The sequence below is a fragment of the Lepidochelys kempii genome, chromosome 15 (genome assembly GCF_965140265.1).
Source record: "Lepidochelys kempii isolate rLepKem1 chromosome 15, rLepKem1.hap2, whole genome shotgun sequence".
Lineage (NCBI taxonomy): Eukaryota > Metazoa > Chordata > Testudines > Cheloniidae > Lepidochelys > Lepidochelys kempii.
This window is the reverse complement of record NC_133270.1, coordinates 20,759,573-20,773,223: the sequence shown is the minus strand read 5'-3', so window position 1 is coordinate 20,773,223 and position 13,651 is coordinate 20,759,573. Positions and strand designations below refer to the sequence as shown.

At 41.7% G+C, this 13,651-nt stretch overlaps 1 protein-coding gene across 6 annotated transcripts in view; it reads left to right on the top strand.

Moving 5' to 3' along the window:
- The window catches only part of ADGRD1 (adhesion G protein-coupled receptor D1), a 247,263-nt gene extending 236,213 nt beyond the window's left edge, over window positions 1–11,050 (top strand). For 5 of the 6 annotated variants that reach the window (XM_073312940.1, XM_073312941.1, XM_073312939.1 and 2 more), the window contains 4 exons: window positions 397–523; window positions 1,557–1,598; window positions 5,529–5,621; window positions 7,896–11,050. In XM_073312940.1, coding sequence (XP_073169041.1) covers window positions 397–523; window positions 1,557–1,598; window positions 5,529–5,621; window positions 7,896–7,991 — 358 coding nt within the window. In that variant the 3' untranslated portion in view covers window positions 7,992–11,050. The remainder of the gene's footprint in view (window positions 1–396; window positions 524–1,556; window positions 1,599–5,528; window positions 5,622–7,895) is intronic. The other variant, XR_012155073.1, reaches the window with a different exon arrangement.
- The last annotated feature ends 2,601 nt before the right edge of the window (window positions 11,051–13,651 follow it).

The following is a 13,651-nucleotide window of genomic DNA, read 5'->3' as shown; positions in this document are numbered from 1 at the left end:
ATGAAGTGAGCTGTAGCTCATGAAAGCTCATGCTCAAATAAATTGGTTAGTCTCTAAGGTGCCACAAGTACGCCTTTTCTTTTTGCGAATACAGACTAACACGGCTGCTACTCTGAAAAAAGAACAATATTGATGAAGTTCTTTCTTTGTGCTGTGAACATAAATAGGTCCTTCATTTTTTTTCGAGTGATCAAAAAAGGCTGACACAGCTACTCATTTATACAGCAATAAAGTTGAGCAACCATCTGATGGCAGTGTCTGTCAGAAGACTTTTTTTTTTTTTGCACAATCACTTGTATGCCAAGAAATAATTGTTAAAAATCTCCCCTTGGATGTGTTCAAAACTTACTGTTTGCCTGGCAGTTCTGTTAAATTTCCTGTCATTTTATCTTTCAGGTTGACAGCTAAGGCAGTTGCTGTATTGTTACCTATCTTGGGAAGTTCATGGATCTTTGGAGTTCTAGCTGTCAATGACCATGCAGTAGTATTTCAGTACATGTTTGCAATATTCAATTCCTTGCAAGTACGTATATAACGCAGGCTCTGGGGGTTCAGACAACAGCTGTAGAGCACCACAAGCTTGCAACTGACAGATCTTTAGCAATGTTTTCATTTGTGTATATTTTTCTGATCTTCCATACCCCTTTATCTCATAAGCCTGTACAATCAATGATATTTCTCCAGTCTCTGCATAGACAGTGAAAATATTGAGCAATTGATTAAGGCTTCTAACAGCCACCAGATAAACAGGTACTGAACACTGCCCTTGACAGAGTTTATTCAAAGTTCATTTTCAAGAGTGAGGCATCAAGGACTAGATTTAACAGTGGATGCACCGCTGACATTTCTCAGGTTTGTAAAGTCAACTTAAGATTCTGTGATCCAGAAGGAGCCAAATAAGACAATCCTAAGTGGCTAGGTAGATCTCATCAGGTCGAGCAACAGGGTATGTGTGTTGTATTTGACAAAAGTTAGTAGAAAAGAGGCCCACTGATGCAGCATACAGCACTTGTGATAGGACGACAAGATAGAAGGGTCCTGATCCACTGAAAGCATCCCTAGCCAGGAAAGGACTTAAGAATCTGCCTAACTATAAGCAGGTGCTTGAGTACAGACATACAGTTACAGGCGTGTTTAAGTTCTTTCCTGGATCAGAGAGGTAAAAGCAGCACTTGTGAATTTTTTGTCATCTCACGAAGGAGTTCCACAGATAATCAAACCAACACTACATCAGAGGGTCCCAGCTAGAGCTGGTTGGAAAAGGGCTTTGATTGCCAACGACCAAAACATTTTTGATTTTTAAACTTTTGGATTTGGAGGCAGACACTTTCTGTGAAAATTTTGTTGAAAACCCAAGTTCCTTAAAAATAAAGTAAAAGTTTAGATGGAAAAATTTTGACCAGTCCTATCAGTAGCCTAATATTGTCACTGATTAAGTTAGGGAAGAATTTGACCCATTCGTGCTCAATTGTAAATCTCAGACTGTTGCACACATGCTTAGTAAAATACTTCAAGTAACCTGTAATATTATTCTTCCCTTTTTTGTTTTATTTTAGGGATTTTTCATCTTCCTGTTTCACTGTCTTCTGAATTCAGAGGTATGTTCTTCCCTTCTCCCCCAATAAACATCCAGTAAGAGCTCCTTCTGTAGTAAAACCAAGAGCCAAATGATGCTAAAATATTGTTAGGATGGTATAAAGTTTGTAAATCAGCTTTGGTATTTTAGGAAACCCTTATTTAATGCTGTTGCTTTAAGTACTGCCCTTTATTCCTCAGTCACAGTTGCTTAGCAATGTGATTTTTTTTTATGTAGTCACTGTTATTACAATTTATGACATCTTCAGGAAAGTAGGAACTCAGTAAAAAACTCTAGTGCTCTGGGTGTAAAATAAACAGTGAATTAACCCATTATGGGCACTTTCTTTGTCACTGATATTTGTAAGTTTCTGTGTGAGAAACATGAAACTATCAGTGATTTTATGGTTCAGAGGACTCCTGGCCACACATGACCCCACTTTGTAGCAATGTATGTCATTTAGTGCATTTAACCTAAAGAAGCAGAGTTTCCTGATATGTGATAACAGATCAGAATTCAAGTCTAAGGGGAAAGATACTGCTTGGGCATGGATGGAGACTAGCATTCTATGGGCAACATTTCTGAAGTGAGAATTTTTGGGTTTCAGAGCCAGAAGGGAAAATAAATATTAATCTCAGCAAAACAAACTTTTAGAATCCCTTTATTAATGAGAAACCAGAATAGAACATTTCACACTTTTCTTGGCAGGATGCTAGGTCCTTTACAGTGGACTAAAGGGGGATCTTTTCATGTAAGGATTGTGTCATTGGATTGACTCCTTTAGAGCCAAAGCTTTAGCCAGATAAGTAGGCCTTGCACAGGAAATCTCTACATGGACTGGAGCTGCCAGAATGCTCCCCTCTCCCAGGGCACTGGGCACAAAAGCCCAGCAATATGCCATTGTTACTGTAAATCAAAGGCGGTGATGGAAGTCGCTGTCAGCACCATGTGGTTGTTTTAATCAGTGGATCAGCATATACACATATACCTCCTACTGACCACTCTTCTGCTTGTCCCATGCCTCTTCCCTCCATGCCGCACATAAACACTGGAACCATTCCATTCTGCAGCGTTAAGGGCCTTCTCTGCCAGCGCAGGAGCAGGCAGGACATGGTGTTTGCAATAATCAGGTATTTGCTGACCACCATCATCATGACCATTGTTGAATGGTCTCTGCCCCAGTGACTTCATAGTGCTGGGTACTGAATTCTCTAGCTGCACTGGGATCAGAAGGAAACACCAATATGTAAAGCTAGGAGGGCTGGTAAAAGTTAAGAAGGAAAAATATTTAAATATCCTATTGTTCCCTGTGCTCAGAGAGCCTCCTTCTCTCCATGACCCATCTGACTCCCAGACAAAACAATCCAATGGCCAGATATAAATATCTGGCCATTGGATTGTTTTGCTGACACCTACTAAGGAAGGGAATTCATAAAGTCCTCTGAGTGCTCTTAGAGGCACTAGGTACTGTACTTCAGAGTCTGAATCCCTGGCAAACAGCAGAAATGAGCAATTGCCTTTTGGAGAATATTTCTTACTAGCTCCACTGTACAGTCTCTGTGAGGTGTCTCTATTTAAAATACACCTTCCAAAAAAAATTTTTTTAAATGCCTTACTCCTCAAAACTTTGTGTAACAGGGAATCCCAGACATAGGAAAGCAAAACCGCTAGCAATATTTCAAATCAGTAGGGTAAAGCAGAGATCGGATTTTACAAGCAATACATAAGACCTGTATGAAGAAATACTGTGAAAAATGGCAGTACTTTTGATTGCCTGAGGACCTTGGCAATGCCAGAACTACAGAGCAGACTACATCCCTTCCCACCCCCAGTTATTTTTTGTTTTGTTTTTCAAAGTAAAAAGGAGAACAACAACAAAAGTAGAGGGAGAATATAAACAACAATTATCGCATGCAATCATAGTGGGAGAAATATAAAAAGGTGCATATACAGCACCACAGGAACTACAGATATACAGACCACATTACCCTAATTTTAATTGTACCTGTCAGCAAAATAAGAATATGTTCACTTGTTTTAAAAATCCCCAACAATTGGCTCCCCTCTGCTTTCAGAATGGCAAAACTGCCACTCACTTCAAAGGGTGCCAGATCAATACAGTGATAATTAATTCTCTCCAGATTTACTAAATCTCACAGATTGACATGCCACTGAGCTAGTTAGTTAATTTTCCTGGTTTTTTTCCACTAGCAATTTAGCAATTAGCATTTTGTAAATCATGCTAGATTCTAACATCTAGGGGCAGTATGGCTTACTGACTAGAGCCATTCCTGGCTCTGGTTCTATTTCTGGCTCTGCCACTACCCTGCTGGGTGGCCTTGGGCAAGTCACTTCCCTGTTCTGTGCCTCCATTTCCCCATCTCTAAAATGGGGATACTAATATTGCCCCCATATTAGCATTTAAGGATCACGTTTAATTGCTTCATCACTGCCTTCTAAAATGGAAGCACAATAAACTAACATACACCCATCACCACATTTCTGGGTGGCGTGGTTTTACTTTATTCAACTAGAGAGGAGTTGAATTTCATTGGAAAGCATCATGTAGTTCATAAATATAAGGGTACATATAAAGCTGTAGCTAGGGTGGTGAGTATTTTGTTCCCTGCCACAAATGTGATCACTCAAGTGCCAAATTAAAGGCAATGCTTTTAGAGAACGACAAGGCAGAGCTAGGGATTAATGACATGGACAGTCCCATTGACTTCAGGGGGACTGTTTGAATGAGAAAGGTGAGCTGGAGTGGCGTGGGGATATGATCCCTGTATTGTCACTATGAGGACATACTTCTTTAGAACTCCAGTGGAGTGGTGGGTATTTGGAGGATCACGGTGGGTGAGTTTTTCATTGACTTCAGTGGGCCAAGATTTCACCCTGTGTGTGCAAAGTGAACATTATTGTTAAAGTGTGAAATTCACCTCTGTCTGGACTGGCCAGCACCTTTAAGTCCCACTCAGGCTCTCCAGATAAGTGGTGCCTAGGCCTCATGCTGCAATTTTAGCTATGCCGCAGCCCTGCTCTGAAAAGTGACTAGATAAGATGGCACCTTTTGCTCAACAGATCCCGCTGCATTTCAGTGACAAAAATAGGTACTTCTTCCCATTTTTACTTCCATGGAGCTGACACAGCACTGGGGGAGCAGGCTGCATTCGAGTCTGGCTCACAACCATCAACAGAATTATTTACTAAGCTCCCAGTGCTGGACCAAAGCCTCTCTGCACAGACACCTGTGCAGCCATAATGTAGAAGGTGATGGAATTGCACTCGTGTTACTTGATTATTAGAATCTGCAGGGCTGGCAGTTTGGAAAAAACAACAGCCTGGATCATCTCCCGCCAGGGAAAAAGTTGTCAGGATGGCTTCTGGAGGAGGAATTCCGCATGCCAGATCCCCTCATCCCATCAGAGAGGGATGGGTGTGCGTGTGCATTGTCAGAGTTTGCATCTAGTGAAAAAAGCCCACAGGGCCCACCACAAAGTTGGTGACTCACATAGAACCTAGGGGCTCCCCGAAAGGCCAGGATAAACTGCACAAGCCCCTTCGGTCTCTGGGGGTGCGCCTAGAGGCCAGAGCCATTGCTGGTTCCTGGCAGAGCAGTTATTTTGGGACTGCATGGAGTCTGGGGAACTGCCCCCCTGAGTGCACAGATTAGCTGACACAATTGGAGCTTATATTTTTACTTATTAAATGTGCAAATCTGATCATGGACCTATTGGTAAACACTAAAATGGAACCCCATGATATTATTATTATATTATTATTATTATTATTATTATTATTACACAGTAGAACGTCAAATATTCCACAGTAACATATGCGTATGAACCCTCGTCCATTTATAATGGAAAGACGATACTTTGTACCTGAGAAATAAATAAAACCAGATTAGGATCATCATTTCCTGACTGCCTTCTAATGCCTCTTTCCAAAGGTTAGAGCCGCCTTTAAGCACAAAACCAAGGTGTGGTCCCTCACCAGCAGTTCAATTCGAAACATCAATGTGAAACCCTTCAACTCCGATATCGTAAGTACTCCCATCAATGCCTTTTTTATCCTATTGTACTGGCTGGAAGGTTGTAGAGCAAAGCTGTGAGACTAACTGATTTTTTGGTTCACTGGCAGTTCTAAAAAATCAGAAGAATTGTGTGATTTGGTCAAGATGAAGTTAAAAAAATATATTTTGGGGGAAGAGTGGGGGATTTTCAGCAAAGTGAAAATGTTGGGAAAACTTCATTTTGTGTTGAAGGAAACGTTTTTGTTCAGCCTGAAACTATGTTTCATTTTGAACATAAGCAAAGGAGTTGAAGGGCTGCATTCACAAAACCAGGGAGCAGGAGGTATAGGATTCAACAAAAGAGATAGAGAGGGGCCCAATCCAGAATAGCCAATAGCCTGGTGGTTAGGACACACACCTGGGAGGGGAATGATGGGGGGGTTGCAGTCCCTGCTCCTGAGCTGGGATTCAAACCTGAGTCTCCCACACCACCAGTGAGTGCCCTGAGCACGAGGCTAAAAGTTATGGGGGAGAGAAGGATGGTGACACCACCTTCTCCTTCACAGCTTTGTGTAGCCCAAAAAATTGAAATGTTTCATGTTTTCAAAATATTAAAACTATTTGTTTAGACGTTTCCAAACTTTTCTTTTGTTTTGACTGAAACATTTTGCCCAAATTGACACAAATTGTGGCAAAATATTTCATTGGATCCGGATTTGCTTTTTTTTTTTGGTGGAAAAAAAAGTTTCAGCTGAAAAATGTTGCCCAGCTCTGGAGTGATCTTGTGGAAAGAAAGATGACATGACGGGGGCACAGGAGTTAATTAGCACTTGTCTCTACTGTGTGTTCTACAGCCAGTTGCGATGGGCAAGGGTTGTGTGGTGACTATAGGAGATACTCTGAAAGCAGAGGACTAAATTCTGTTCTCTGATAAGTCAGTGCGTAAAATTTCTAAAAACATCAGACATGGGGCCTGATCCAAAGCCTACTGAAGTCAATGAGAGTCTTTCCATTGACTTCCACGACCTTTGAACCAGGCCCTTGAAGAATGTTCTCGTTATTAACTTCAGCTGATGACCATTGTTTTTGGTTAGGGTTAGAGCTGGTTGAAAGTCAGAATTTTTGTTTCATGGGAAATTTCGTTATATCAAAATTTTTGAAATTTTCAACCAAATGGAAATGTTGCAATCATGTTGGTTTCAGCCATCAGCTGGCAAGACTTCCAGGATCCATGATTCCAGGGCAGCCCTGCCATGCAGACTCCCCCGAGGCCAGGGACTCCCAGGCTTGCAGGCTCCTGGGCCAGCTTGCTCTTCAGTGCTCACAGTAGTTGGCTCCCCGACTGCTCAACTCTGACAACCTTGGAAGCCATCTGCCCCAAGATTTGGACAGGCCAAGGAGCTGGCTGGCCCAAGATTTTGGAAGCTCGGAGGCCAGTCTGCCTGGCGGGTATGCCCTGGAACCACAGACCCTGAAGTCTGTCCCAGGACCTTCCAGACTCCCAGCTTTGTGGCAGGGAACCTGGAAGCCCTGTGTGCCCCATCTAGAGCCTGGCTGTCGGGCTTCTGTGCCAGCTGATTCCCCAGGCTGCCTGACTCGCAGGGCAACTGGCTCCCCAGCCTGCAGGGGTCAGTCAGTCCAGGGAGCCAACTGGCCTAAGAATCTGGAAGCCCTGGCATCCCCAACCCTGGGGACGGTCACCATCGCAAGGCTGGCCTGGAGCTGCAAATCCTGGAAGACCTGGAGTCCCGACTCCAAGGCAGTCCTTCAGATGTGTGGGCAAGGTAGCAGGGAGAGATGTGAAACCTGCCTGACAGGCCGGGTTCTGCCGGTGTTCCTTCATGAGACTTGTCAAAAGTGACAGGTTGGCGTGAAACATTTTGCTTTTGACGAACTGGCATTTTCTGATGCAAAATTGTTCCAGCAGACAATTTCCAACCAGCTCCAGACAGAATACCTTTACATTTGAGTCCCGCGAATGAACATTTATATAAACAAATCAGTGTGTATATATGCATTCCCCTCTCTCTCCCCGACTCGAGGACAGCTTAAGATGTCTTGAGACAAAATAAATTTATTTTATGAGAAAACTGGCTATTAGAAATGATAGCTTCTGAAATGATTGGCAATGATCACTGAATAATTCCTGACAATACATGTTAAATGGCTCCTTTATGGCTTGTGCTCTCAAGAGTCTAAGGTAATGTGGAGTCTAGATTGATGCTTTCAGGCTTTCATGTCCTCCAGTCAATGGTGATTTACCAAAAGAAGTAAATCCAGTTTCAATACTTTTTTGTCTTCCAGATGACTGGGAATAGGCCAGGTACAACTCCTACGAAGATGAACACCTGGGACAAGAGTACCAATTCAGCCAATCAGATTGATTTATCAGCAGTCTGATATTAGACCCAGATTCTCTCTGAAAAATCAAGCCATACCTTCAGGATCTCCAGTACAGTGCCCCCCCCCCCAGTATTTTCTCACCATTAATGCCAGTAGGAACTGCTCTTCTAATCAATGCCTAATAAATTGGAATTTGCCATATTGCTTTGCCGAGTATGTACAAGTCTGTCTTCATTTGCCTCCCTTCCAGGGTGTAATGCAATCGACCATCAGCAATAGCTGCAGAGTAACTAGCACTGCTGTACACTGGATGGTTTTGTCAGTGACGATGACAACACTAGGGATGGGACGGTTATTGCGATCTAAATCTAAAGGTCACGTATTTCAGGAAAAATGCATTTTTATGCTCTGAAAATGAAATGCTTCCAATTGTGATGTTGTAACAGGGCTATTCTTGTTTAGCTGTGCACTCTCTGTTTACATGTAATATCTTAAGTAATCCAATTATCCCAGAGAAATTTATTAACACCACATACTGCCAACAGGCATTTTATGGGAAAACTGTAAAGAAGCCAGACCTTGAGGGAAAAAAAGAAAAATTCCAGCCATTCAGCCCACTCTGTAGACTTGGGACCAGTGAAGCAGATATACACTAGGTCTACATACACACAAATCACGTGTGCACACACACAGACTGCTAACTTTTTAGATATTCCTTTTTCCAGATCTGCAATAGATATAAATGGCTCTGACTGCCCTGCTCCAATCTGCAATGTTAGTTTCATTTAAAGGGTGATTTCTGTCTGCTGACTAACCGTAATAGAAGCTAGTTGTCTCAGTCTTTCAGACAGATCAACAATGGTCCATCACACACATTTCACAAATGGAATTGACCTGTAGCTTCTGGAAATCAAAACCCACACTGTGACTTATCTTTCTCCTTTTAGTGGTCAGAATGAGACACTGAATTCCAACAAAATACTGTGAAGGTAGCAAGACTGAAGATCGGTCTGTGTATTGGTATCTACAGACAGCTTTTAAACAGACCTCAAGACAGTCTTTTGTGGTTTAGACACTACTCAGCATTCAGCAGCTTTTGCTTCTAATACAATTATGTGGTATCTTCATGGGGGGGGGGAAGACTCATTTTTCACTGGAGCAATGTCTTCCTGGTTCTTGTAGATTGTGTCAGTGGGTAATTCACTGAAGGTAGTTTGGACACACTGAAGCAGACCCTCAGCTGCACTATTATTGTGCCCACCCAGCGGGGTTGGTGGGGGAGAACAAGGTGGGTTTTGCCATGAATATGCCCCTATTATCTTGAGGCTGCCCAGGGGCTAATTTGGCCTCAAAAACATGCATCTTGCTCTATTTGCTCAGCAACAATGGTCCCAAAGGGAACACTCCACCAGCCCAGTCTGCTCAGATAAAAACGCCATTGCAGCCACGTCTTTTCTCCTCGCCATATTTCTAACACCCCCTCCCCATGCTGCCCCCATCTCACCCGGGGATTCCCCTTCAGTAGGCAAACCCCTAGGTAGTTGGTGCTTGCTTTCCCAATGCTTTGTGTCACCAGCTGTAAGGGGGCTGAGGATTTGAACCAGTATTTTCAAAGTATCTTTCCCTACTTAATTTAATGTTTATACCTTCCAAAGTTAAGGCCAAGGCTGATCCACTGAAGTCAGTGACAGTCTCCCATTGAAGTTAGTGGGAGTTTTATCATTGGTTTTAGGGGACCAGGATTTGTTCCCTAACTAACTAAAAAGTTAATCAAATTCTGCAGTTATTGCATTAACTTAAACAAATTTACTCCAGATTTACACAGGCAAAACAGAGCAGAATTTGGCCCACTGTGTCTATCATAAATACTTGTAAATACAGCCATTTATTAATTCTAATCCTGTGAGCAGAATAATTCTATTTTGTTGACAGCTAAATGTAAAAGCAGGGAAAGAAGAAAGCTAAATATTTAAGTGACTCTCTCTCTCTATTGGCTTTTGTGCATAGGCTTGCTCTTAGCTCTTTGAGTATTGGAATAATTATCACAACTGTGTAAATATAGCAGACCCTTCTGGAAAGAGAATGTCTGTTCCAAAAGATACAATAGAAAGAGCGACTGGAATATATGGAAGCAGGTTCTTGTAACAGAACTGTACTGTGATAACAGGGTTCAGAGTGTCTGTGTTGTGTGCTGATAAAATATTTAAACATATTTTTGATACCGGAGGACATTTTAAAAAAAAAACCTGTGACCATGGATATAGATTTTAACCCTATTAGGCGATTTCTATTCTAATCATTATGTTGTATTAAAAGCGATGTTGTGAATGAGTCATAGAAAATACAGGGGGTTTAAGAAAAACCTGGATTTTAAAATATTTATAATTCCCACTGTGCCATTTCTCACTTTGAACGTTACTCCTACGCTAAATTTACAGCAGTCACCTAAGTTACTGTCAGTAACAATGATTATCATAGATCCATTTGAAAATAACATTTGACATACAGTACAACAGCATCTACTATAAAGGGTTAAGTCTATTTTTTTTACCCAGGTGCAACATATAACATGGTCCCCAAAATACATCAGCAGACTCAATGAATCATGAACATGATTTTTTAAACATTTTGGACTATGACATAGATGTATTATATAAGGAGTGAACATTCATTAACCCATATGTATTGAGACCTATTGTAGATACTGCAATGTTTTCCAGTACATAACCTGTGTCCCATGCTTTATCTGTGCATTTTGAACATAAAGTAGTATATCTTGGTTATGTCACGTGAGTTTAGGAGTTAGAACACTGTATTATTAGTAATGGCAATGGAGTTTCTTTTGTTTGCCTCTTTAGTTTCTGATAAAGTAGTAAAAAACCCACAAGCATACTGTAAATGTCCATCCCCACCTAAGTCTGTTCATCTTGTTTGATTCTATGTATTTTTCATAGTTTTACTGAATGCAGAAAATATACTGAAATAGAAATGCTTGAAATGAATCTTATCCTCAGTCTTTTAAAGCATGAAAATCATGCAGTTTATTTATGGGCTTGCATATGGCAACTTTTGTAGTATTTCTTCAGGACAGCATCATTTTCTCAATGGTATGAAATCTTAATTGAATGAGATGTGAGTTTTAAAGTAGATTATGTAGCAAGAATGACTTTGCAAGTAAGTAATAATTAAATGTTTTTTTCCAAAATAAAACAAAACATTTAATTTTCTAACAAGATTTTGTGTTTGTTCCATTTATTCACATGGGTTAAAGAACATTGGAAATATATAGTTTCTTAGGGAAGTACAAACACTGTGCCTTAGCATATCAATCCTTACTCATGTGAGAAATCCCCCTGAAGTACTCACAACATGTGGCCTAGTACAGTATCACCAAGATACTATGTAGGCAACATTTTTGTTTTAAACTTTATATCCACAGAATATACTGGGGAATGTCATTCCCGCACCTTAAGAAGGAGCGTGTTTGCCGAGGCTGCAGTTGAAGGATTACTTTTTGTAACGTGGTCATTCCAATAGCCGAGCCAGGACTGATTCCTAGCGGGCCAATTGGCCTTCACATTGCAGGTTATGTTTGGATGACCTGATACCACTGAGATGATGGATAGTGATTGCTGTAATTGCCCTCATTCAGACAATGGGTGTGACAAATAGCATTCTGGTTTGTCATAGTAGGGTAGAGCGTCATCGTCCGTGGTAAAATCCGGAAAGGAGGAGATTTCCAGATGCATGAAGCTGCTCGGTGAGTTGGGACAGTGACCGCTCAGATGGTGGAGTGTTAGTGGCTCTGCACATCCAGCCAGCGATCTCTGAGAAATGTAGGAACATGCCCTGCACATACCTGGCTGGATACAACGAGCTCATGGCCCTTCTCTTATGCTAAAGCTCCCCGATCTCTTGTAAGCCCATTCTACCCCCATGCCATTGTCTCCCCCACAGAGACTGGAAACACCTAGCCTCTCCACTAGAGAGAGAGAGGGAGACAGAGAGGGTGTGTGTGAGTGTGTAAAATGCTACAGAACAGGAGAAGACTGATGCAAGGAGCACCAATTAACATTCCATGGCGATTTGCAGTCTTACTCCGGGGAGCCATCCCTGTTTTCCCACCACTTCCCATTCCATTTCCTTAGCTCCTTCCCCTCCTCTAGGCCCTGCAGTGAGAGAGAGAGCGTGCACCTGTTAACCACTGAGGGAGACACATTCTCCCTAACTTTTTACTTTGCTGTGTACATCCCCCCTGAGGTGGCGGTCAGACTAATGAATGCACCATAGCACGTGAGCATGGAGGAGCAGGGCCCAGTAGATCAGCAAGGAGCCATTAAATTTCCCACTACAGGTGGTCACAGAAGCAGCAAAAATGTACAGGTTTCAGAGTAACAGCCGTGTTAGTCTGTATTCGCAAAAAGAAAAGGAGTACTTGTGGCACCTTAGAGACTAACCAATTTATTTGAACATAAGCTTTCGTGAGCTACAGAAGTGAGCTGTAGCTCACAAAAGCTCATGCTCAAATAAATTGGTTAGTCTCTAAGGTGCCACAAGTACTCCTTTTCTTTTTGAAAAAATGTACAGAAACCTATAGAATCAGTAGAGTAATGCCTGATGGGAAGGATTCAATGATTCCAAGGCCAGAAGGAACCGCTGTGATCATCCAGTCTAATCTCCTCTATAACACAAGACATAGAACTCCTCCAAAATAATTTCTTAAGCATATAATTTTTTTTAAAAAAAATCCAAACTTGATTTTAAAAATTACCAGTGATGGAGAATCCACCAAGACCCCTGGTATATTGTTCCAGTGGTTAATTACTCTCACCATTAAAAATGTACACCATATTTCCAGTCTGAATTTGTCTAGCTTCTAGCCAGTGGATTGTGTTATACCTTTCTCTGCCAGAGTGAAAAGCCCATCAGTAACTATTTGTTCCCCATGTAGATACTTACAGACCGTATTCAAGGATTCCCCTAATTGCTGCAGAATTCTCAACACGCAACCCCTGTGCTCAGGCTGTGAGCTATGCAGTGAAATTAAGGTGACCAGATGTCTCGATTTTATAGGGACAGTCCTGATACTCAGGGCTTTGTCTTATATAGGCCCCTATTGCCCCTCACCTCCTGTCCTGATTTTTTACACTTGCTATCTTGTCACTCTAGGTGAAATTCACCTGTGCAGAAGTGCAGCACAAGGTTTAGGTCTCACTTGAGCCCTCAGAAGTAGGACTTCAGTGGCACATGGGCCTCTTGCTGACCCTCTATACATGACAGAGTTTCATCCTGGAATGAGGATTCAGGCCATAACAAAGTATATCACAAAAGCTACAAGCTTTTGCCACCCCTTACTACTTTCACATTTTGGATCCAGTTTCTTTTTCCTCCTCCTTATTTTAAACAACAGATAATATAAACGTAGACCAGAAATGCAATATCTCCATGATGAAACTCATACAGCTGCAAGAAGCTTAATCATCACACAAGTGCAAAAGCAAAGATGTCAAATGGTTTCAAGGTTAGAGAGAGATCTAGCATAATTAATACACCACACTAACTCAATTCCCACTGGGGGCTGTGTGTGTGTGTGAGAGAGAGAGAGAGAGCGAGCATAATTAGAGTGATTATATTCCAGGAAGTTAAAATGGAAGTTTGGGCTTTAGATGACAAGGATTCTACTGTAGGGACTCAAATACTCTCTGTATATGCTACAA